This window comes from Elephas maximus, chromosome 21 (assembly GCF_024166365.1).
Source record: "Elephas maximus indicus isolate mEleMax1 chromosome 21, mEleMax1 primary haplotype, whole genome shotgun sequence".
Classification (NCBI taxonomy): domain Eukaryota; kingdom Metazoa; phylum Chordata; class Mammalia; order Proboscidea; family Elephantidae; genus Elephas; species Elephas maximus.
In genome coordinates this window covers 14,449,982-14,471,610 of record NC_064839.1, presented here as the reverse complement: position 1 = coordinate 14,471,610, position 21,629 = coordinate 14,449,982, and the positions used below count along the sequence as shown (strand labels likewise).

Genomic DNA, 21,629 nt, shown 5'->3' with positions numbered 1-21,629 from the left:
GAAAACTATAGATCATATCACTTATGAATATAGATGCAAAAATTCTCAACAAAATACTAGCAAACCAAATCCAGCACCATATAAAAAGACTTTATACCAGAATTTCAAGGCTGCCTATCTGGAAATTGATTAATGTAATAGACCATATTAATAAAATAAAGAACAAAAATCACATGATCATTTCAATAGACACAAAAAACATTTGACAAAATCTAACACTATTTCAGGTTAAAAATGCTCAGCATTCTAGGAATAGAAGAAAATTTCTCAACTTGATATAATGCCTTTATTAAAAACCCACAGCTAATATCATACATAAGGAGCCCTGGTGGTGCAGTGGTTAAGTGCTTGGCTGCTAACTGAAAGTTTGGCGGTTCAAACTCACCCAGTTGCTCTGTGTGAAAAAGACTTGGTGATCTGCTTTTGTAAAAATTACAGCCAATAGAACCCTATAGGGGCAGTTCTACTCTGACACATGGGGTCGCCATGAGTTGCAGAAAACTTGACAGCACCCAGCAACAATCATATCATACTTAATGGTGAAAGACTGAATGCTTTTCCCTTAAGATCAAGACCAAGGCAAGGATATTTGCTTTCACTACTGTATTTAACATTGTACTGGAGGTTTTAGCTTGGAAGATTAATGAAAAGAATTAAAAGGCATCCAGATTGGAAAGGAAGAAATAAAACTAATTTTTTTTTTCCTTTTGAGATAGTTTTCTATATAACACAATCTTCTATATAAAAAATCCTAAGGAATTCACTAAAAAACAAACAGCAGCAACAACAAAAAGTACTAGAATAAATGAGTTCAGCAAGGTAGAAGGGTACAAGATCAATATACAAAAATAATTTATATTTCTATACACAAGCAATAAAGTTTCTGAAAGTGAAATTAGATTCTATTTACAATAGCACAAAAAGGATAAAATATATATATTTAAAATTATTGCTTTATAAATTGTCTTTTAAATCAGATAGAAGCAAGAAAAAGTTACTAACAAAAAATATGTTTATACTGTCTTTTATATTTACCTATGTATGTAGTTACATTTACCAGCAGTCTTTATTTCTTCATGTGGATTTGAGTCATTGTCTAGTGTCTTTTCATTTCAGCCTGAAAAATTCCCTTTAGCATTTCTTGTAGGGCAGGTCTGCTAGTGATGTATTCTCTCAGTTTTTGTTTATCTGGTCTTAGTTTCTCCTTCATTTTCTGAAAGGTAGTTTTGCTGAGTATAAAATTCTTGTCTGACAGTCTTTTAGCACTTTGAATTCATTCTTTCAACTGCCTGTAGCTTTCACTGTTTTTTACTGGTTTTCCCTAATACATGACTAGTTGTTTTTCTCTGCTGTTTTCAACACTTTTTATCTTTCAAATTTTGACGGTGATGTGTCTATGTGTGGTTCTCTTTATATTTATCCTGCTTGTAATTTGTTGATATTGGATGTGTAGATTGACGTTTTTCATCAAGTTGGGAGCTTTCGACCATTATTTCTTAGAATATATTTTTTCTGCTCTGTTCTGTCTTTTCTTCTGCTACTTCAATTATGCTGTCATGGATTGAATTGTGTCCCCCAAAAACGTGTGCATCAATTTGGCTAGGCCATGATTCCCAGTATTGTATGATTGTCCACCATTTTGTCATTTGATGTGATTTTCCTATGTGTTGTAAATCCTGTCTCTATGATGTTAATGAGATGGGATTAGTGGCAGTTATGTTAATGAGGCAGGACTCAATCTACACGATTAGATTGTGTCTTAAACTGATCTCTTTTGAGATATAAAAGAGAGAAGCAAGCAGTGAGACAGAGGGACCTCACACCACCATGGACGCAGCAACAGGAGCATAGTTCATCCTTTGGACTCAGGGTCTCTGTGCTGAGAATCTCGTCAACTAGGGGAAGATTGGTGACAAAGACCTTCTTCCAGAGCTGATGGAGACAGAAAGCCTTCCCCTGGAGCTGGTGTCCTGAATTTGGACTTCTAGCCTCCTAGACTGTGAGAGAATAAATTTCTGTTTGTTAAAGCCATCCACTTGTGGCATTTTTGTTATAGCAGCACTAGATAACATATATGCATATGTCATTATTCCTGATGGTGTATTACAGGTTTCTGAGGCCCTGTTCATTTTTCTTTATTTTTTTCTTCCTGCTCTTCTGATCACATAATCTCTATCAATCTATCTTCAGGTTCACTGATTCTTTTTTCTGCCAGTTCAAATCTACTGTTGAGCCCACCTTCATTTCAGCTATTGTACTTTCCAATCCCAAATTTTCCATTTGGTTTTTAAATATAATCTTTTTTTTTTTTTAATGAGACATTGTATCCATATCTTCTTTTAAGATGGTTTCCTTTAGTTTTTTTGAACATCTATTTTATAATGGTTGTTTTGAAGTGTTTGTTTATTAAATCTGACATCTAGGCCCTCTCACAGGAAGTTTCTGTTGCTTGTCCTTCCCTCTGCCCCTGGTCTAGGGGTCACAATTTCCTGTCTCATTTTTGTTGTTGTTGAAAATTGGACATTTTAGATCATCTTGATACTGATCTCCCCTGGGGTTGTTGTTTATTTCTTCAGTGACTGGCTGCACTATTTTAGTGAAGTCTATTTCCCTCCACAATGTGAAGCTTCTGATGTTGTTCTTCAAGGGACACAGTTTAGCAGGACTCTCTTTGACTGTTTCCCTGATAACACTGAATTGTTAGACTCCATCATTGTCAGCTGATTGCTCTACTGTTTTCAACAATATCCTGGGGCATAAAATTGCTCCACGGTCTGATTCTATTAAATTTGTGCCTCTTTGCAGTAGTTTTTGAGGCCAGTACTTGAGGCTTGTTTTGATCACAGGAGGCCTTTCTTTAGCATCTCTTTCCCTGGTTTTCAGTGGTAAACTAGTTGGCCAAGGGTTTAGCTTGTTGCTCTCATTAAACTACCAGTCTCTGTCTAACTGCTTACCACAACAGTCTTCATTGTTTTTGAGAGGAGTCTTAGGTTTGAACTTTCCTACACTGTTTCAAATAAAGTCAGTTCCTTTGGGAAAAGCTTTAGAGCTGTTTTTTACGGCTGCCTTTCACCCTGGGCAAAATCTCTGAGCCATTACTGCAGACCCAAGGGTGGGAACAGTGGTCCACTTCTCAGTGATGCCTTGCTGTAGGAGCAGGGCATTAGGTGGGAGTGGTAGCCTCTGGTCTCCCTGACTCGCCTTTCCTGGTATAGAACCTCTGCCCTACAAGTAGGCTGGGGTGAGGGCATCAGGCCCTAGTATGCTAGAGTAGCATACTAGAATGCCTGAGGTAGAGTTTCTACCTTATAAAGGAGGCTGGATGTAAGAAGGGCATTTCCAACTTCTTGGCCATACTTCCCTAGAGTTTAGCTTCTGCAACGTATAGCTGGGAGCCTGTCCCTCCTGGAAAGTTACCATAGGCATTGCCTGGGAGGTGGGAGAGAGGTACCCCTGTGTTTTTGGCTGCCCTTGCCTGGAGTGAAGTTTCTATCATGCTGAACTGAGGAGTGGGTGTTAAGGAACAGGGCAAAGAGGAACAGTTCTTGGGCACACCATTTATTAAGCACCTCAAATTTAACATGGCCAATTTATAACTATGTCAGTTAGGATAGGCTAGCTTCTGGTTCAATAACAAACTACCCCCAAATCTCAATGGCTTTAAAACAAAATCTTATTTCTTACACTACACATTGAATGCAAGTTTACAGACAGCTGTGTTCCACACCATCCTTATCCTAGAACCCAAGATGATGGAGCAGCAGCTATTATCTGGGAGAAAGAGAGCTCTTGAGGATTTGCATTAGTAGTTAGATGTTCTGACCTAGAAATGACACATCTTATTGCCCAGAAACAGTGACAAGGCCCCACCCAACCGAAAGGGGGGTGGCAAGAGGGAAGAACAGAAATATTTGTTGAGCAGCAATAATGACTACATACCAATTTTTTCCAGTTTTAGAAAAGGCACCCAGTTACCAAAGCCAAAAAAGAATCTACATGTTACCTTTGATCCCTCTTTCTCTTACTCCCAACATTTAATTTGCCAGCGAGTCCTATCAATCCTACTCCTCTTCCTTTTCTATCACTACCATTCTGTTCCCAAACACCATAACCTCTTACTTGCACTATTGAAATACCCATATAGCTGGTATCCCTGCTTCCAATCTTACTCCCTGCCCACTCAAGGCTAATTTCCACACAGCATCTATGGTAGGCTGAATAATGCTCCCACCCAGACCCAAGATGTCCCTTTCCTAATCTTTAGAACCTGTTACTATGTTATGTTACAGGACAAAAGAGTCTGCCAATGTGGTGAAGGTTACGTACCTCGAGATGGGAAGATTATCCTGTATTATCTGGTGCATCCAATCTAATCAATGCAATCAATTTAATCCCTTAAACGTGAAGAAAATTTACAGGCTGAAATCAAACTTTCAGCAGTGTAAGAAGGATTTGGCACCGTGTTGCTGGTTCTGAGATGTAGAAGGCTATGAGCAAGGACCCAAGAGAGGCCTCTTATGAGCTAAGGGCGGTCCTAAAGTAACAACCAGCAAAGAAATGACAACCTTTGTTCTACAGCCTCATGGAACTGAATTCTGCCAATAATTCGAATGAGTCTGGAATTCTTTCCTAGATCCTCCAGAAAGGAACCTAGATTTCATCCTTGAGACTTTAAGCAGAAGAAATAGCTGAGACTTATATTTAAGCCTCTAAGTTTTGGTAATTTGATACGGCAGCAATAGAAAACTAATACACAGCATCTGTAGACATCTTCTCTGAAACATAAATTAGATCATCGCTGTTGTTGTTAGGTGTTGTCAATTTTCTACTTATACTGACCTCATGTGACAGAATAGAACTGCCCCATATGGTTTTCTTTGTTGTAATCTTTATGGAAGCAGATGGCCAGGCCTTTCTCCTGCAGAGCCACTGGATGGGTTCCAACCGCCAATATTTCAGTTAGCACCCAAGCTCCTCAAAATCTTCCAGCGTTTTTCTATCACATTTGGAATAAAATTCAGTCTCTTTACTGTGATCTGACTTCTGCATACTTCAACTAGTCTCTCCTTTTCCCATTTGTCTTATTTCTGATCCTCAGTCACATCAAGCTCCTTCTGGACTTTGGGCCTTTGTAATAACTGGTCCATCTGTCTGGGACCTTCTTCCCTTTTCTTATGGAAGGCTCCTTCTTGTCATTCAAATTTTAGTTTAGATGTCATCTCTTCAGAGACACCTTTTGAGCATTTAAATTCAAGTAGCCAACCAATCACACTTGATTAGCAGCTTTAAGCACTTGGCAGTTTCTTATTTGTTGTCTGTGTCTTCCAACTAGAATGTAAACTCAATGAGAATATAGAATGTGTCTGTCTTGTGCATCTAATGTGTTCCCAGTGCCTAAAGGTCTCAACTGAGACATTATATTAAAACTTCACCTGAAGGCCTAAAATACAACTAAGTGTGCTAATAAGTTCCCTTCATGGGTTAAGGGGGTTTGGGTTAGGTTTTCTGTAACATGCAACATGAAACTTCCTCATAGTACACCCTTTGTTCCCCCCTTAAGAGTTTTTGTAGCTCTATCTAAAGCATGTCATTGTAACCATTTTTATTCATGCAATGCTAGGGTCTTATTTATTCATGTTTGTATACATAAGACCCTCCTTATCCTCAGGTTTTCTCCCAGCATCGAGTAGGTACTCAGTAAGTTTCCACTGAAAGAATCAGTGAGCTGAATGATGGCACCGGGAAGGTTATGTTTATAATGTTCATAAACCACCAAGCTCTTACAGATCAAAGACTGTGAAACATTTTCTTCTGTTAAATAAAAATGCTACCCACAAAGACAAAGCATAACAGTACAGTAAGTCCTCTAACAACTGTCTATAAAAGTATTCTCCTAGCCATACAGAGTAAATCTAGTGTAACATCAGGTGTTGCAGAGAAGTCATTAAGAGCAGTGACTGCTAAATGAGTACAACTTATGTAAATAATCTTAATAGCAATAATAAGAGATAATTGTTCACAGGTGTCATTTCCTGGGGAAAAACATCTACCTTTTCTTGCAAGAGAAAATGCTAATAGTTTCATTAAATTTATGATCCTTAATTAGCACGCTGCTGTTCTAATTACTGTGCTAGTCCTGAAATCACTTCTTTCACTCATAAGCAGATTCATACACAATCAGCTACTTCTACTTCTTTATGAATATGTGCATCTTGGCAAGGCTCTGCTATTTATCTTCAACAATGATGATGTCTCTTTCAAAAACATTCAATTAGTCAGTCTCTCAGTCTTTGTCTATGGCTCTTTCTCTCCCACATATATCAGACATCAGCACACCTCTCCTTGTAATACAAAGACGGATTACTAAGAAGTTGGTTTCCTCACAAACTGTTAATCTCCTAAATGCCTCAGGGTTTCTTTTAAGAAAGATATTTTCTACAGCAAAAATATTTCACGTAAAATTTCTGAGAACTTTTAGTATCTTCGTTCTCCATAATTTTCTCCTTGACATTCTAACATTGACAATGATGATGATGGTAACTTGCAGCTCCATTTATTGCATTTACCATGTGCTAGGTATTGGGCCTAGTGCTTTACATATATCGTTTAATCTATCCAACAACCCCATGGATAGATATTTACACCTCCACTTACAGAAGAAGAAACCGAAGCTAAAAGTAGCTTGCCCAAAGCCATATAGGCCCATTCTTTTTCCTTGTGAGATTCTAGTTACAATAATAAAGTGAAAAGTTCTAAAATATCTCTTATTCTATTTTCCATCTTTTTCCCCTGTGTTTTAGTCTGGATATTTTCTTCCTATATGTCTTCCATTTGGCCAATTCTCTCTTCACCTGTGTCTAATTTGCTATTTAATCTATCATTGAAAACTTAATTTATTACATTTTTCAGTTCTTTGCCTAAATTCTCCATTTTGTCATTTAATTTCTTGACTATATGTATAATTACTTAAAAGTCTATGTGTTAAACTTCAATATCTGAATCTGTGGTTCTGTTTCTATGTCAATTTTGTTTCAGTCTTTTTATTATTCCTAGTTATTTTTCATTGGGTTCTAGATATTGTGTATAAAACATAGTAGAGATAATTTGAGGTCATGGATGAGGTTATCATTCTTCATGGCAGATTTACATTTGCTTCTGTCAGGCAGTTAGGATAACAGCCTCTACTCTCAGGGTAAGGTGTGGCCTTTCTGGGGTATCATTCAAATGCCTAGGGGTTTCACTATGGTCTCTCCACCCTGGTTGGGCCCTAATTCCAGTGTCTCCCTAGCATTATGCAACCTCTAAAATCTTTGTTCAGCTCTCACCAGAAGTTTCATGCTAAGCCACACGTGTACAGATTAGGGATTGGCCGAGGACTGAGGGGAAACTTTTACACAGATTTTTTTTGGTTTTCTTTTCTGCAACTCCCTTCTCTTCACTGTCCTGCTCCTCTGACCCCTACCTACTCCCAGACATTTTAGCAGCCATGGAACTGCTATTCTCTTGGGCTTCATTTGCCTGTGCTAGAGTTTGGAAAAGATCCTAGAGAACCAGGGTGAAATTGGGGCTCACCTCATGTGCTTTCCTTCTCTAAAGACTGTAGCCCTGTGTGTTAGTTACTGTCAAATACTCAGTGATTACCAGATCCTAGTTTTCTTTTTAAACTATCTGTGGTAGGCAGAATTCTAAGTGGTCCCCAAGATTCTCACCATGTATTCTAGAATATGGTATCACTTCTGTGATAGGTTATGCTATATGATAAAGATGAAGAGATTTTTCAGATATAATTAAGGGCCCAAGTCAGCTGATTTTGAATAATAAAAATGGAGATTATACTCAGTGGGACCGACTTAATCAGATGAAAACTCTTAAAAAGAGGAACTTAATCCTTCTTCAAGAGAGATGCTCTCCTGTTCCCTTTTAGAAACGAACAGTCACACTGTGAACACGCCTAAAGAGGTGGCCTCTAGGAGCCAAGGGCTTGGTTCTGCAATAAGTAACTGAATTCCGTCAACCTGAATGATCTTGGAAGAGTCCCAAACTCCAGATAAGAAAGTCACCTTGACTGAATTTTTGTGAGACTCACCAGAGGACCCAGCTAAGCTGTGCTTTTATTCCTGACACACAAAAACTGTGAATAATATATGTTGTTTTAGACTGCAAAGTTTGTTGGAATTTATTATTCTGCAGTAGAAAACTAATACACTGTGTTGAGTTTTAGTATTAAAATTGGGTAACTTCTAAACAAACTTGAGAGCTTTCCTTACTTTTCTATGGCCTAGAGTAGTTATTAATAACCTTGGAATCATAGCTTCTTTAAAAATTAGAAAGAACTTTGCTGTGTACCCCTCTGGTCCAAGTGCCATTTGAAACCTCTGAACCCCTTTCCAGAGTTTCTGTGGTTCTTCTCTATTCAAATTTTCAGCTTCTTTTTGGGGCAATTTTGATAATTTCCATTTTGTTAAGAAATCGCTCATTTCCTCTAGGTTTTCAATTTATTTTTGCCACAGAATTGCATACGATATTCTTGTATAATTCCTTCTCTCATTTCAGATTTTGCTATTGTATCTTCTTTCATGTTTCCAATCTTACACATTTTTGTTCTTTTTCTTAATTACATTTACCAGGTGTTTATCTATTTCATTATTCTTTTCAAAGAATCAGTTTTTGGATCCATTTATCCTTTCTACTATTTTTCTAATTGATTAATTTCAGTTTTTCCTTTTATCTTCTAGTTTTCTGGTTTATTTTGATGGTTCTTTTCTAATTTCTTTTTTGATTATGAAAAATTACAAACTAGTTAAATGATATCAACTCATAGTCAGTCTTGTTTCATCTGTATGCTTCCCAAAGTTATTGTGATACAAATCCTGGACATATAATTTTGTCTGTAAATATTTCAATATATATTCTAAAAGATACAAACTCTTTAAAAAACAGAACCACAATGCCCATATCACACCTAAAAATGATTATTTCATATCATCAGTGTTCAGAGCATTCTACTAGAGTTGGGGGACAAAGACAGAGACATATCTATCTTCCCAGCATCTCCCCTGCTGGAAGGGTGTAGCTTTCCAACGTTGAGTGTAACCCACAGTAAGAAATAAAAACATTTTATATTGCAATATGATACCTACATAAATAACTGAAACAAATGTTTCACAAAGCAATACTTATACTTAAGTGGGGCCTCTGTCCACTCACTCTCTCTTACACACACACACACTCTATTTTCTTATTTCTTTGCTCTTCCTTTCCTTTTCTTTAAATGTTGACTGTAATCCACTAAACTTATTTAACATTCCACTACACTTCCATTATTCACATTTTGAAAGACAATCCTATAAAGCAAACTTCTAAATACTAAATTAACTGAAAAGGTTTATGAAATGAGTTTCCAATACCTCCTCTGAAAGGAAGGACAGAGAATAAAGCATTTCATCTGCCAAGTGCCTGGTGTCACGTGCAAAACCACTTACATGTTCAGTTCACTCATATCCTGAATCTCTCACTTAACTGTACTGTTTGTAATTCTCCTTTGCTAGAAAGCACTTATCAGTACAGAATAGTTGAGATCTTAATACCTGTTTCTTCTATGTGAAAGCATATCCCGTCTCTCCAACAATGTCTGTTTGGGATTTCAGCATCTGCTTTAAACAAATAATAGTCAAGTACATCTGTTATCTATATACTCTAACCAAAAACGTGGACTGCCACCCACCTTCCTGAACTACTAAAGATTAAGAATTTAATCAAAAAGTAGAAACCATTCCAAAGGTCAAAACAAAGAGCATTTATCTCCTCCAAGATAAATTCTGCTGATAACAGCCTTCTCTTTAGAAATCTAAATTACAACCTTGAGATTCAAGGGAAACAGGCAAGCAGCTATCAAAACAAATTGCTGTAAAAAAATAAACTCCTTCAAATCAACAAGCACAATTAAGGCCTCGCCACATCCATCTATGTGATTATTTTCTATTTAGTGCATGTTTAATGCACCTCAACAGGCTAGTTTCTTGGTTTTTGACCTTCAGAAAAATGAAAGATACTTCTCTTTTGTGATTTAAAAGAGCTTTATTTAGTATTTAATCTTCATACAATTCAGTACAACAAATTATAAAAGCTCTTTGTAAGATTTAACCCATAGGATGTTAAAAACAAAATCAATTACCACAAGTAAGCAAGCCACTCTCTCATCTTAAAAGCCTTCTTCCATGAACAGAGAAGCACTCTCTCCTAGGCCAAAAGGTTGTCGTGTATAAAGCATTTGGGAGCATATCAAACAAGATATATGATCTGAGAACATTTTAATATCTTCATATGGGGTCATTATGAGTCGGAATTGACTCAATGGAACCCAACAGCAACAATAATTCCAAAGTTTCGATTAAATTTTAAAAATAGAATATTTCTATGTTAATTCTGGTAGATTTTGGCCAAAGATGAGTTACATTTTCTACAAATTGGACTAACTGTGAAATACAGCTGCAGGCCTGATTTAATACCTATATATATGCCCTTGCCACCTGGTAGCACCCCCCAAAAACACAAACACACACCCAAAAAAACTTCAGTGGATTTCACAAAGGTCAGGAAAACCATCTTTCAGTGGACAATAAATGGCCTAGATAACACCTCATTATGTTCCTGGCTAATATATCTGAAATGAATCCTCGTTCTTTAAAAGCCTGTAGTAAAAGTGACTGGGACCTATCTAGTATAGTAGAATCTGTATTAGTCACTGTGATCAGTGTCAGCAGTTGGTCATTTAATGAAGTAAGTAGGTTCAAGTAAGGAATTAAAATATATAATTGTACATTCATTTGCAAATATTTTGATGTAAAGCCAAGTCTCTTCCTTTGCATAAGGGTCCGACAATTGTAGTTCTACTTCTTGCAAACGTCGAACCAATAACATAATTTGGGTACAATCCTATCAGTTTAGATTTTTAAAAAGTAGAATGAGTACTTAAGTAAACCTACGAAGCCCTCTAAGTTCAGAACTTTTCTTGATTTTTATTTCCTCAATATTTTATAATTTCTCCAACCACACCTAATTCAAAGCAATTTTATTAGCAAATAAATTGATATCAAATCTTACCACCGAAATAACTCTTTCTTTTCATGCCCACATTTCTAGGTTTATGCAAATATTAATTCAATTCCGTGCTTGCAGTAAGTACAACTTGCACAGGGAAGTTTGGTATGGGCACACAACTCAATCAGGGAGTAAGAGCCTATGAGAAGAGCTGGAAGTGGCTCCCAGATGGGCTGGGGCTAGTAGTTTACAAGTGGGATGGAGAGGCCAGGTAATCTGGTGAGTCACATAGGTAGAGGCCAGTTAAGAGCACTTCTATTGGACTTAGAGGTTCTTCTGATGGCTAAATCTGAGGCAAAATCAAGTGGTTTTGCTATCGAGAGAAAACACAGCCATACCTTGAGGTTGTTACCAAACGCTAACACAGTCGCCAAGGTCTGTGTGGTGTGGAGCTGAAGCCACAAGTCTGTCTCTTGCTTTGGCTTGGCAGAGGGACTGGAAACCAGACCCAGGCCTCTGATGGTTCTTCTCTCTTCCTGTGTACTCCAAGGAAAAGGCCTTAAAGAGAATATGGATGAGCACTAAAAATGTCTAACATAATTTGCTAAGAGATATGGTCATCAGGGAAAAAAAAAAAAAAACTGGTACTGTACATGGTCACAGTGTCTTGGAAAGAGTGTATGGATTTTGTCTTGCAAGATTTTTTGGCACTTTATATTTTTCACTAAAGACTGAACACTCAATGTTTTGGCAACAATGGCACCTAAGCTACAGGGAAAAAAAAATCACTGTATGCCACCGATGTAGTAATGATTAACATAAAAATTTAAGTACATTTTCATGTGTATTAATACTCCCAATACTTTCATGTGTATTAATACTCCAAATACCCAAAGTTCTTAGACTAACACATATAGGAATATTTAAATCAAATTTAAATATATATGAAAAGGTAACAAAGAATTTTAAAATGAAAACACACAGTCGGACATAATGTACCTTACATGTGCTTGGTTTCAAATAGAGTAAGGCACTCTCTGAAGGATGTACTGACCCATGCTGTCAGCTACAACAGGCATGCATCATTACTGGCTTAATTAAAGTTTCAGTACTGATTAAAATGCTTTATTACTGTATTCTCCTAAACCACAGTGGTCTCCAACCTTATTAAGGAATACAAGAAAGGTATAATTCAGGAGTTTCAGTTGTATAATTTAATAACCCAGCTACTGTCAATTTTTTATTTAAATAAGTTTTGATAAAAGTCAAATATCCTTGTGTTCAAAATGACAGTGTAGAAAAAATTTTTGAATGCTGCTTATTAAATAGTAACTGAATATAAAATTATTTGAGCATGAGATATGTCCATCTCAATGCATATGTTAATTTACTTCAATACAATTGCAAGGAGAAGCATTTAAATCATTTCCAACTGGCAAGAACAGGGGAGAAAGTGAATTTCATTAGCCATCTTGATTTAATTAAATGCACAGCATACTTTTATCTGCAACTTTTACATGTCCCCATCATTAGCAATTAATTATAAAAGCAATTATCAAAAAATTTTTGAGCAGGTACACATAATCCTCTTTCTTGCTGATAAGCTGTCATGACTTAGAGGCACTTGGTTACCTTTTTGTAAGGAAAAGAACAACACCAGCAGGACCTCACGGTAAGACTGGAGACACAAATCAAACCTGGTATGAAAATGCGGTCTGCTACAAATATCGTTATCAGCGAATTAGTTAAGACACGACATTTTAAAAATAGTCAGGCTTTCTGCAAGGTTCTAGGCTGTAAAAAATACAAAGGCTAAAAACACAAAATTTTACAAAATTTTGCAAACCCAGTAGATTTAAATGAGTAAGAAATAAAGCAAAACTCTCTTACTTGAAGGGGAGGTTAAATAGTATCCATAGGTTTTAAAATAAAAACACTAAGCAGTAACAAATTCTACTTGGCTACATATATTTCTGCCCCTTTAAGGACTTACAATATGGAACTTGTAATACTTTTCCGTGTCCAGCATTAAAAAACACACAGACACATTTAATATGTGACACATATTACTGAAGTCTACGCACTACATTTCGGACACAGCTCGATCAAAAAATTTCAGATATGTACAAAGACCTAACATGATTTTTTTTTTCCAATGTTAAGAGCATGAAAACTGAAAACACTTCATAAAATTTTCAGGTAAAACAGGACAATAAAGAGCTTTTTAAAAAGCCACTGATTGGTCTTCACAAGTGGAATAAAATTCAATAATTATGCATCTCCTCAATTCAATTCAACCACTGCTGTCTTAAGACAATTGAAGATTAAACGTATTTCAAATCCTGAACAGGTTCTTGATTCCCAACATGATATGTGGCTGTTCAGGCTGCCATGGAACACAGACTGATTTCCCCAACAAAGTTCTAGGCCACTCTGAGAAAGCTGTGAACAGTTACACTAAACAATGTTGAACAGATAGAGACAAGATGACAAACACTTGAACTTGTGTAAGATACTTTCAGAGATAGTAATGCTTGTGTAAACATCTGTAGACCTTACTCAGATCACAGCTTTAAGGTGCAGGCTACCTAATTACATAGGAAACTATCAATTGGGCTTCATTATGATGGAATTTGTATCAAAAATAGAGGCTGAACAGACAACTGTGTTGTTACTTGTTTCTGGTTAGCTTGTAAACATGGAATGTTTTGTTCTGAAACACTCTAGTGAAATGTGCCATGTAAGGGGGTAGGTTTCTTTTTATCTCTTCACAGAAGCGAGGGTGGCCTGCAGGTTTCAAATCGGGCTCATTCTCTCCTGGGCCATCCATCACCTGAAACCAAAACAGATCCAAATACAGTTTGAAAAAAAATCATATTTATAAAAGAAGTAGGAATAGGTATTTGATTCCTTTAAGAAGGATGTATTGGTGAAATTAAATTATTTAAATTTCAACGGCTACTTGGAGATCACCTGGTACATCCCTTCTACCCTTAAGAAGCACAAGTTAAGGTTGAGAAGGAAAGTTCAGTGTCATACGATGATCACATCAATGGCAAAGCTAGATCTACAGCTCAGGTCTCTTTGTCCTTAGGCATGTACTACACTGTCCCTCTGATGGTAATGAAAAAAGAGAAGAGTTACTATGACCAGACAAAGTTCTTGAACTCATTAAATAGCCTAGTCAGAAAAAGCTATACACAAAGCCAGTATCTTCCTTGGGTAAAAATCTGAATCTCACTATAGAAGAATCCAGATCAAAAGGGGTATAATGCAGAACAGAATTTCAAATTCTCATGGAATCCAGATTTTCTGGAGCCATGGAGACCGGATGAACCCCTAAAACTACTGCCCCAAGATAATCTTTAAACCGAAAATATCCCTGAGTCTTGTTAAAACCAACAATAGTAAAGAATGCCTGTCTTGAACATTATGCTCTTTTAAGATCCATCTATATGAGATTGAATTGACAACAGCAACTTGAAAGATCAGATAAAGAAGCAGTGAGTTTCTGTTAATGGTGGAGGAACAACTCAGAAAAGGAAGGTAAGAATGGCTGGACAACTTGAAGAATGTATAATAAATGTCACTGAATTGTACATGTAGAAACTTGAAATGGTATATGTTTTTGCTGTGTATATTCTCAACAACAAAAAATATCACAAATTATTAAAAAAAATCTGAATATCAAATTCTGTAGACTAGTTTTTTTCAGATTTAGGCTAAGTTTATCATTTTTGTCCCACTCATTTTACAAATATCTGTCCAATTTTCTACCAAATTGCGGTACTTGTACCCACTGCTGTCCAGCTGTTTCCGACTCATGGTGATCTCCTGTGTTACAGCATAGAACTGCTCCATAGGGTTTTCTTGGCTGTAATCTTTATGGAAGCAGACTGCCAAGCCTTTCTCCTGCGGTGCCACTGGGTGGGTTCTAACCACCAACCTTTAGGTTAGCAGTTAAGCGAAAACCTAGGGACCTTAGTTACAGCACACACACCCCTGAAAAGAGTGAACAGTTTCTGTTTGTTCTATTTGAGACCTGGCATAGCTCCAAGAATATTTTCCTCAGGAAGGAGAGGAACATCTAATCTAGGTACAAGCTTGGCCACAGAAAACCATCTGTGGATGTGTGCCATGGGGCAAAAGGGGCCACCCAATGAGAGGGCAGGGAGAGCAGCACCCATCTACCACCGCAGCTGGGAGAGGAGAGATGGAGCACTGCTGTCAGTCAGTCATGTACTGAGCCATGTGACGGGTTTTATTGAGAGGTGGTTTAAGGCTGAGTTTTTATTTCCTTTTTTTTTTTTAGCAGTGAAATTCTTACAAAACAGATTTTATGCAGTGCTCTGTGGCACCCAACAGTAAAGACAGTGCTGCTCTGTGTGATGCGGAGCTGGGGACCTAGAGTTCCTTTCCCACTGTCCCCTTGCCCAGCCCCTGTGGCTGCCACTCAAGTGCCAAGGTGAGGATTTCTACAGAACGCGGGCAAAAAACTAATACTTGACTCGTACTGTGACATATAAAACGATTTACAATACTTAGGGTACTTAGGACTCAAATTGGAATCCCACCTCTTCCAGGAAGTTCCCTCACATGGCCAGATTGGATATGCTTACGTGTCCGTTGGCGATGTCCAGCAGGTCCCGCAGCCGGCAGCCGCGGCGGTGCCTTCGTTCGTAGCAGATGCTGTCTTCCAGGATGACGTAGTCAGTGCCAAAGGACCTTAGCAAGGCATACACTTCCTCTGGAGACCGCTTTGCGTATATCTGATAGACCTTCAAAATGAGATGACAACAGAATACGGGCAAAATATCACTCAGCTGCCAGGGGGTCAGTGAAAAATGTCTAATGAAGTGACCTCCCAGAGGTGTTGACTCTGTGTGGCATGGTGTCCCCTCCCCACCCTCCCAGGCCAGTCATCAGCAGTCCTGCAGTGCGTGGGGGAAGTTTCCAAACGAACACTGTAATTACTGAGTCTTGGGAAGAGGGAAAGTGAGTCATGCTGAATACATACAGATTTAGACACCAAATGCATTTGAATTTAGACTGTATTATTTTGAGTTATGAACACATTCATTGGTAGGTGCCAATTCTAAGAATGTTTCACCAAAGTAAATAACACAGTATAGTAAATAAGACAGTCTCTACCTTGAAAACGGAACCTACAGACTAAAAAGAGCCCATCAGGGGTGATGGTTCAGTTTTAGGGGAACATGTAAGGAGGGGACTCAACTGCTGATGATACAAGTTGGGGAAAAGGGCCGTGATGGGAGTGCGTGGTCATAGGCTGGGCAGCACCATTGCTTTACTGCTGCTATGCTACATGCTGCTATATCAGAATGAGATGTAACAGTCATCTTTACCTCTCAGCCTTGCCCGGAGCCGAAGCAACCGGCAGGAGCCAGAGCCAGCGCAACCTGCAGCAGCTGGAGCCAGAGCAACCTGCAGTAGCCGGAGCTGGAGCAAACGGCAGCAGCCGGAGCCAAAGTAACGTGCAGCAGCTGCAGCCAGAGTAACTTACAGTACCTGGAACCAGGACAATGTGCAGTAGCCAGAGCTAGAGCAATGTGCAACAGCCAGAGCCAGAACAATGTGCAGCAGCTGGAGCCAGAGCAATGTGCAGCAACCAGAGCCGTAGCAACCGGCAGCAGCTGGAGCCAGGGTAACCTGTAGCACCCGGAGCCAGAGCAAAGTACAGCAGCCGGAGCCAGAGCAATGTGCAGCAGCCAGAGCCGTAGGAACTGGCAGCAACTGGAGCCAGGGTAACCTGCAGCACCCGGAGCCAGAGCAAACTACAGCAGCCAGAGCCAGAGCAACGTGCAGCAGCCGGAGCCGGAGCAACGTGCAGCAGCCGGAGCCAGAGCAACGTGCAGCAACCAGAGCCGTAGCAACCGGCAGCAGCTGGAGCCAGGGTAACCTGCAGCACCCGGAGCCAGAGCAAAGTACAGCAGCCAGAGCCGTAGCAACCGGCAGCAGCTGGAGCCAGGGTAACCTGCAGCACCCGGAGCCAGACCAAAGTACAGCAGCCATAGCCAGAGCAACGTGCAGCAGCCGGAGCCGGGGCAACGTGCAGCAGCCGGAGCCGGGGCAACGTGCAGCAGCCGGAGCCGGGGCAACCGGCAGCAGCCGGAGCCGGGGCAACCGGCAGCAGCCGGAGCCAGCCGGAGCCGGGGCAACCGGCAGCAGCCGGAGCCGGAGCAACCGGCAGCAGCCGGAGCCGGAGCAACCGGCAGCAGCCGGAGCCGGAGCAACCGGCAGCAGCCGGAGCCGGAGCAACCGGCAGCAGCCAGCAGCAGTTCAAGGGGAGGCACCACCTGCACATTCATCGCTAGCTTCATACACCTTCAAGGAACTGACCCAGCCTGTGAGTGTGCTGTTCTAGGAGTTGTTGGAATTGGGAAACTTGGGGAGAAGAGAAGGAATCGTGAAGAGAAGTGTTGCTTCCTCTGTTGCCCAAAGCTTTCTAATGACAGGCTTCTGGCTTAAAAGACTGGGTGCTGAGGGCCAAGTACAGAGTGTCTGCACAGATGGATGAGATGGCAGGGAACTGAGCTGCTTCTAATGCTAAAAGGTGAGTCCATCATACAGCTCAGCCCCAGGCCTCAGGGGAAAGGCATTCCAAGGATTTGAAGGTCCTGAATAAAGAAGAGCCCTAGGACTTGCAGGATGTTAGTTTTTAGGGTATACAGCTTGGTTACCTGGACAGGGACCGGACCTCAGAAAGGGCGGAGCACAGGACTCCCTGAGCATCCTTCGTGCCTTTGCTACATCTCTCTTGTGTCTAAGCTGCACAGGCCACCTCCTGACTGAACCTCTTATTTGCTGAGTCAGGCACCCCTCGGTCCCCTAGTTAACCTGGGGCTATCTGGAACACTTGGGCCAATGGAAAATTTCCATTTAGCAGGAACCCTGGTGGCCCACTGGTTAAGAGCTCAGCTGCTAACCAAAAGGTTGGCAGTTCAAATCCACCACCTGCTCCTTGGAAACCTATGGGGCAGTTCTCTCTGTCCTATAGGGTTGTCATGAGTTGGAATCAACTCGATGGCAAGGGTAAGTTAAGACAATTTCTGACAAAAAACAGAAGATTTAGTATAAATCATTTGCTTAGGCTAGTCGAAATATCACCCCAAAATGAGACTTTTTAGTAGTCTTTTAACTACCAAGATTAAGTAGTAACCAATATAAAACATCAAAGAAGTCTGACACCACTGCTGACGACCGCTAGGGAAACAGGTGCTCTCTTGCACTGCTGACCTAAATTGCCAGTGCCTGTGCCCTCTATCCCAGCAATTCCATGCCTAGAAATTGGAAGTACAGATACGTATTTGTACTGTACAAATGGATGCATATACAAGTTTATTTGGAGTACTGTTTATAATTGCAAAATACAGGGAAACAACCTAAATGGTTAAATAAAACATGGTACAGCTACATAATATTATGCAGCTTTAAGGTAACAAGGAAGTTATACTGATATGCAATGATTTCTAAAATATGAAAAGTACCCAAAAAGCATGATGTGGGCTGCTTTTTCTTGTGTAAAAGCAGTAAAAGAATAAGAGCGTGTGTGTACATACACATTTGTATGTGTGTAAAATACCTGTAGGAGGAGACACAAGAAACCGGTAACATTATCTGCCTCCTGGGAGGGCAACCAGTAGCTGGGACACAGGGGTGGGAGGGGGTCGTTTCACTATATTCCCTTTTGCATGTCCTCGGTTTTTAACTATGTGGCTGTATTACCTATTTAAGACCAATCAAAACCAAAACACCGTTAGAAATAACAAATGGGCCATAAAAAATGTGACTGGTATTTCTCTACTCCTTTCCTTCCCCTCTGCAATTCAAAGGCTTTCAGGCCTTGCTCTCAAACGCTATATTCTGTACATCCCAAGGCGTTTACCTTCTCAGTTACTCCCCTACCGAGATGAACGTGTGGCCTAACAGCATGCCTTTAACTGACGCAGGCAGGCCAAAGTCCAGGATGGCAAGACACAGAAGCCCTGTGCCCTGAAGTTTTCCTGATTTCCCCTTAAAACCCACAAGCTGTAGGTGCACAGCAGTAGCCCTGGTGGTGCAATGGTTAAGTGCTTGGCTGCAAACCGAAAGGTTGGCGGTCTGAACCCACCAGCTGCTCCTCAGGAGAAAGATGTGGCAGTCTGCTTCCGTAAAGATTGTTGTCCTTAGGTGCCATAGAGTCAGTTCCGACTCATAGCAACCCTTATGTACAAACATAACGCAACACTGCCTGGTCCTGCACCATCCTCACAAGAGTTGTTAAACTTGAGCCCATTCTTGCAGCCACTGTGTAAATCCATCTCGTTGAGGGTCTTCCTCTTTTTCACTGACCCTCTATTTTACCGAAGATGACAGTCTTGGAAAACCCATGGGGCAGTTCTGCTTTGTCCTGTAGGGTTCCTATGAGTTGAGATTCTACTCAAAGACAATGGGTTTGGTTTTTGGCTTTTACCAAACATAGGGAAGCCCACTGCTAGCCCACAAGCAGCGAGGAAAGCAGCAAGATGAGGTCCTTACAGCTTTGGTTCGCTCTCTTAGGCTTTTGTCTTCATAGTGCGGGTGGTTGGTTAAGGTCCTTCCTGTGCACAGCTTGACTCCAGCCAGCAACTGCATGCTTCCAGCAAACACAGCATTCCTTGGAGTGTTAGAGCTGAAAGATTTTAGAGCCTGAATTAACCCCACAGCTAAGATTTCCTCAAAGACAACAGAAAAGACAACATGATAATCTTTCAGAACCACCAGCTTTGTTAGAAAGTGTTGAGAGTTGGGAAAACAGGAGGCTGCTTGGGCCTCTGCTTTGCACTCCAAACATCTTAGGGAACTTTTCACACTTGTTCTTGACTGTTCACTACTACAACGGTTAAAAAGCTTCTAGCTTACTGTTTTGATGGCTTTGTTTTTACAATGAATTGTCTTAGGGAGCAGGTGGCTCCTGAGTCTAAGGCTTCTAGGCTAGCAATCCATAATCCTTTCCGCTGTTGCTCCAGAGTTGTGGATACTAACAAGAAGTCAAAAGACTGCCATTGCTTTTTGCTCTAAGCTTAACATGTTAAACTCAAAATGTAACAAATTATAAATCCAGAAGCTGCAACTGATTATGAGTTAATTAGGAGGGTTTTTGTTTAAAACAAAAGCAAAAAAGATCACAGATATTAGTATAAATTACTTTTAAGGAAAACAGAATTAACAAAAACAAAAGAACAGAAAGAAGATTCTGAAGTAGCAAGTATCTTATTAAACATGGGAATGTACAATATTTCTAACGTGGAAACACAAGTATTGTATTTTCCCTTTTAGTCCTGATTAAGGAAAACTATAGAATTTTTTTTTTTTTTATAGGCGTCTTAGGGAGGCCTGGTGGCACAGTGGTTAAAGTGCTCAGCTGCGAACCAAAAGGTCGGTGGCTCAAACCCACCAGCCGCTCTGTGGGAGAAAGATGTGGCAGTCTGTTTCTGTAAAGATCACTGCCTTGGAGACCCTATGGGGCAGTTCTACTCTGTCCTATAGGGTCGTTATGAGTCAGAATTGACTCGATGGCAGTGGTGTTAGGTTACAGGCATCTTAAAGAACACAGGGCACCCTAATGTTAAATGATGATCTCACTTTCCAATTACCACAAGCCACTCTCTGCCTCCCTGTGGGGTGTGAGGAGCAATGAAGAAAAACCAACGAGAGATTCCCTGAACATGGGAAAGCATCTTTCCTTCTCCCCACTTTCCCCAGGAAAAAGAATTTTAGTAAATGATTTAATTCTCTTCCATTTTTGAAAACCTAGCCTGTCACTCGCAAACCAATGATGTGTGTGTGTGTTTTATTAGGAAGAACACAACGTCTCTTCTGTGGATTCTCAAGGCAGCAATGAGACTTTACTGTAGAGCTCACTAGGAATACTGAAAGACACACTTACCCCTCTGGTGTTAAGGAAGAGGAGTCTGCTAGACTGAGTTAACATGGAGTTAGTTTTAAGGAGTCTAACTGAAATTAGTAAAGCTCAACATCCTTTGCAGAAACCTCTCTCGTAGGCGGTTCTCCATGTTTTCAGAGGGCAGGGCCTGAAACCTGCTCTGGTGCTGAAGTTCCCGAGAGAAGCTCCACCACATTTATGTATCTCACAAGTATGTTGCATTTATTACAATTCAATGTTAAGATTGCAGCATGAATGCCATCCAACTAAAGGCTTACAGTGTCTAAGAAGTGACCATTCAAGTTGTGACATTTACAAATAATTTACTTTTGAAAAACTTCCGATTTTCTTCCTAGCAGTAAGTAACATTCTCATTCACTCGCATTCCAGTAAGCTTTCTTAAGCGATGGAATGAATGACAGTGTACACACCAGGAGTGATGCATATCTGCATTTTGGGTGAACTTGGGCCTGAGAGGTTGTTGTCGTTCTGACAACTGGACTCTTGCCACCAGTTCACTGGGAAACTGACATCTGTCCCACATGATCAGAGGAATATGAGGTTTTAAATAAAAACACGTGAAGGTATTTCGAGTTCTTTAGTGAAAGGTTTTACAGAAATTCCGTTTTATTCAATTAACACTTACTAAAATTAAACACTTATT

At 39.9% G+C, this 21,629-nt stretch overlaps 1 protein-coding gene across 5 annotated transcripts in view; it reads right to left on the bottom strand.

Moving 5' to 3' along the window:
• Positions 1–1,030: 1,030 nt before the first annotated feature.
• Positions 1,031–21,629, bottom strand: part of DPY19L3 (dpy-19 like C-mannosyltransferase 3) — an 86,836-nt gene continuing 66,237 nt past the window's right edge. For 3 of the 5 annotated variants that reach the window (XM_049865065.1, XM_049865067.1, XM_049865068.1), the window contains 3 exons: positions 19,579–19,711; positions 15,660–15,818; positions 9,881–13,873 (listed from right to left, as the gene is read on the bottom strand). In XM_049865065.1, coding sequence (XP_049721022.1) covers positions 13,712–13,873; positions 15,660–15,818; positions 19,579–19,711 — 454 coding nt within the window. In that variant the 3' untranslated portion in view covers positions 9,881–13,711. Of the gene's footprint in view, positions 1,998–9,587; positions 9,651–9,880; positions 13,874–15,659; positions 15,819–19,578; positions 19,712–21,629 lie in introns of those variants that run through there. The other 2 variants (XR_007514759.1, XM_049865066.1) reach the window with 2 other exon arrangements.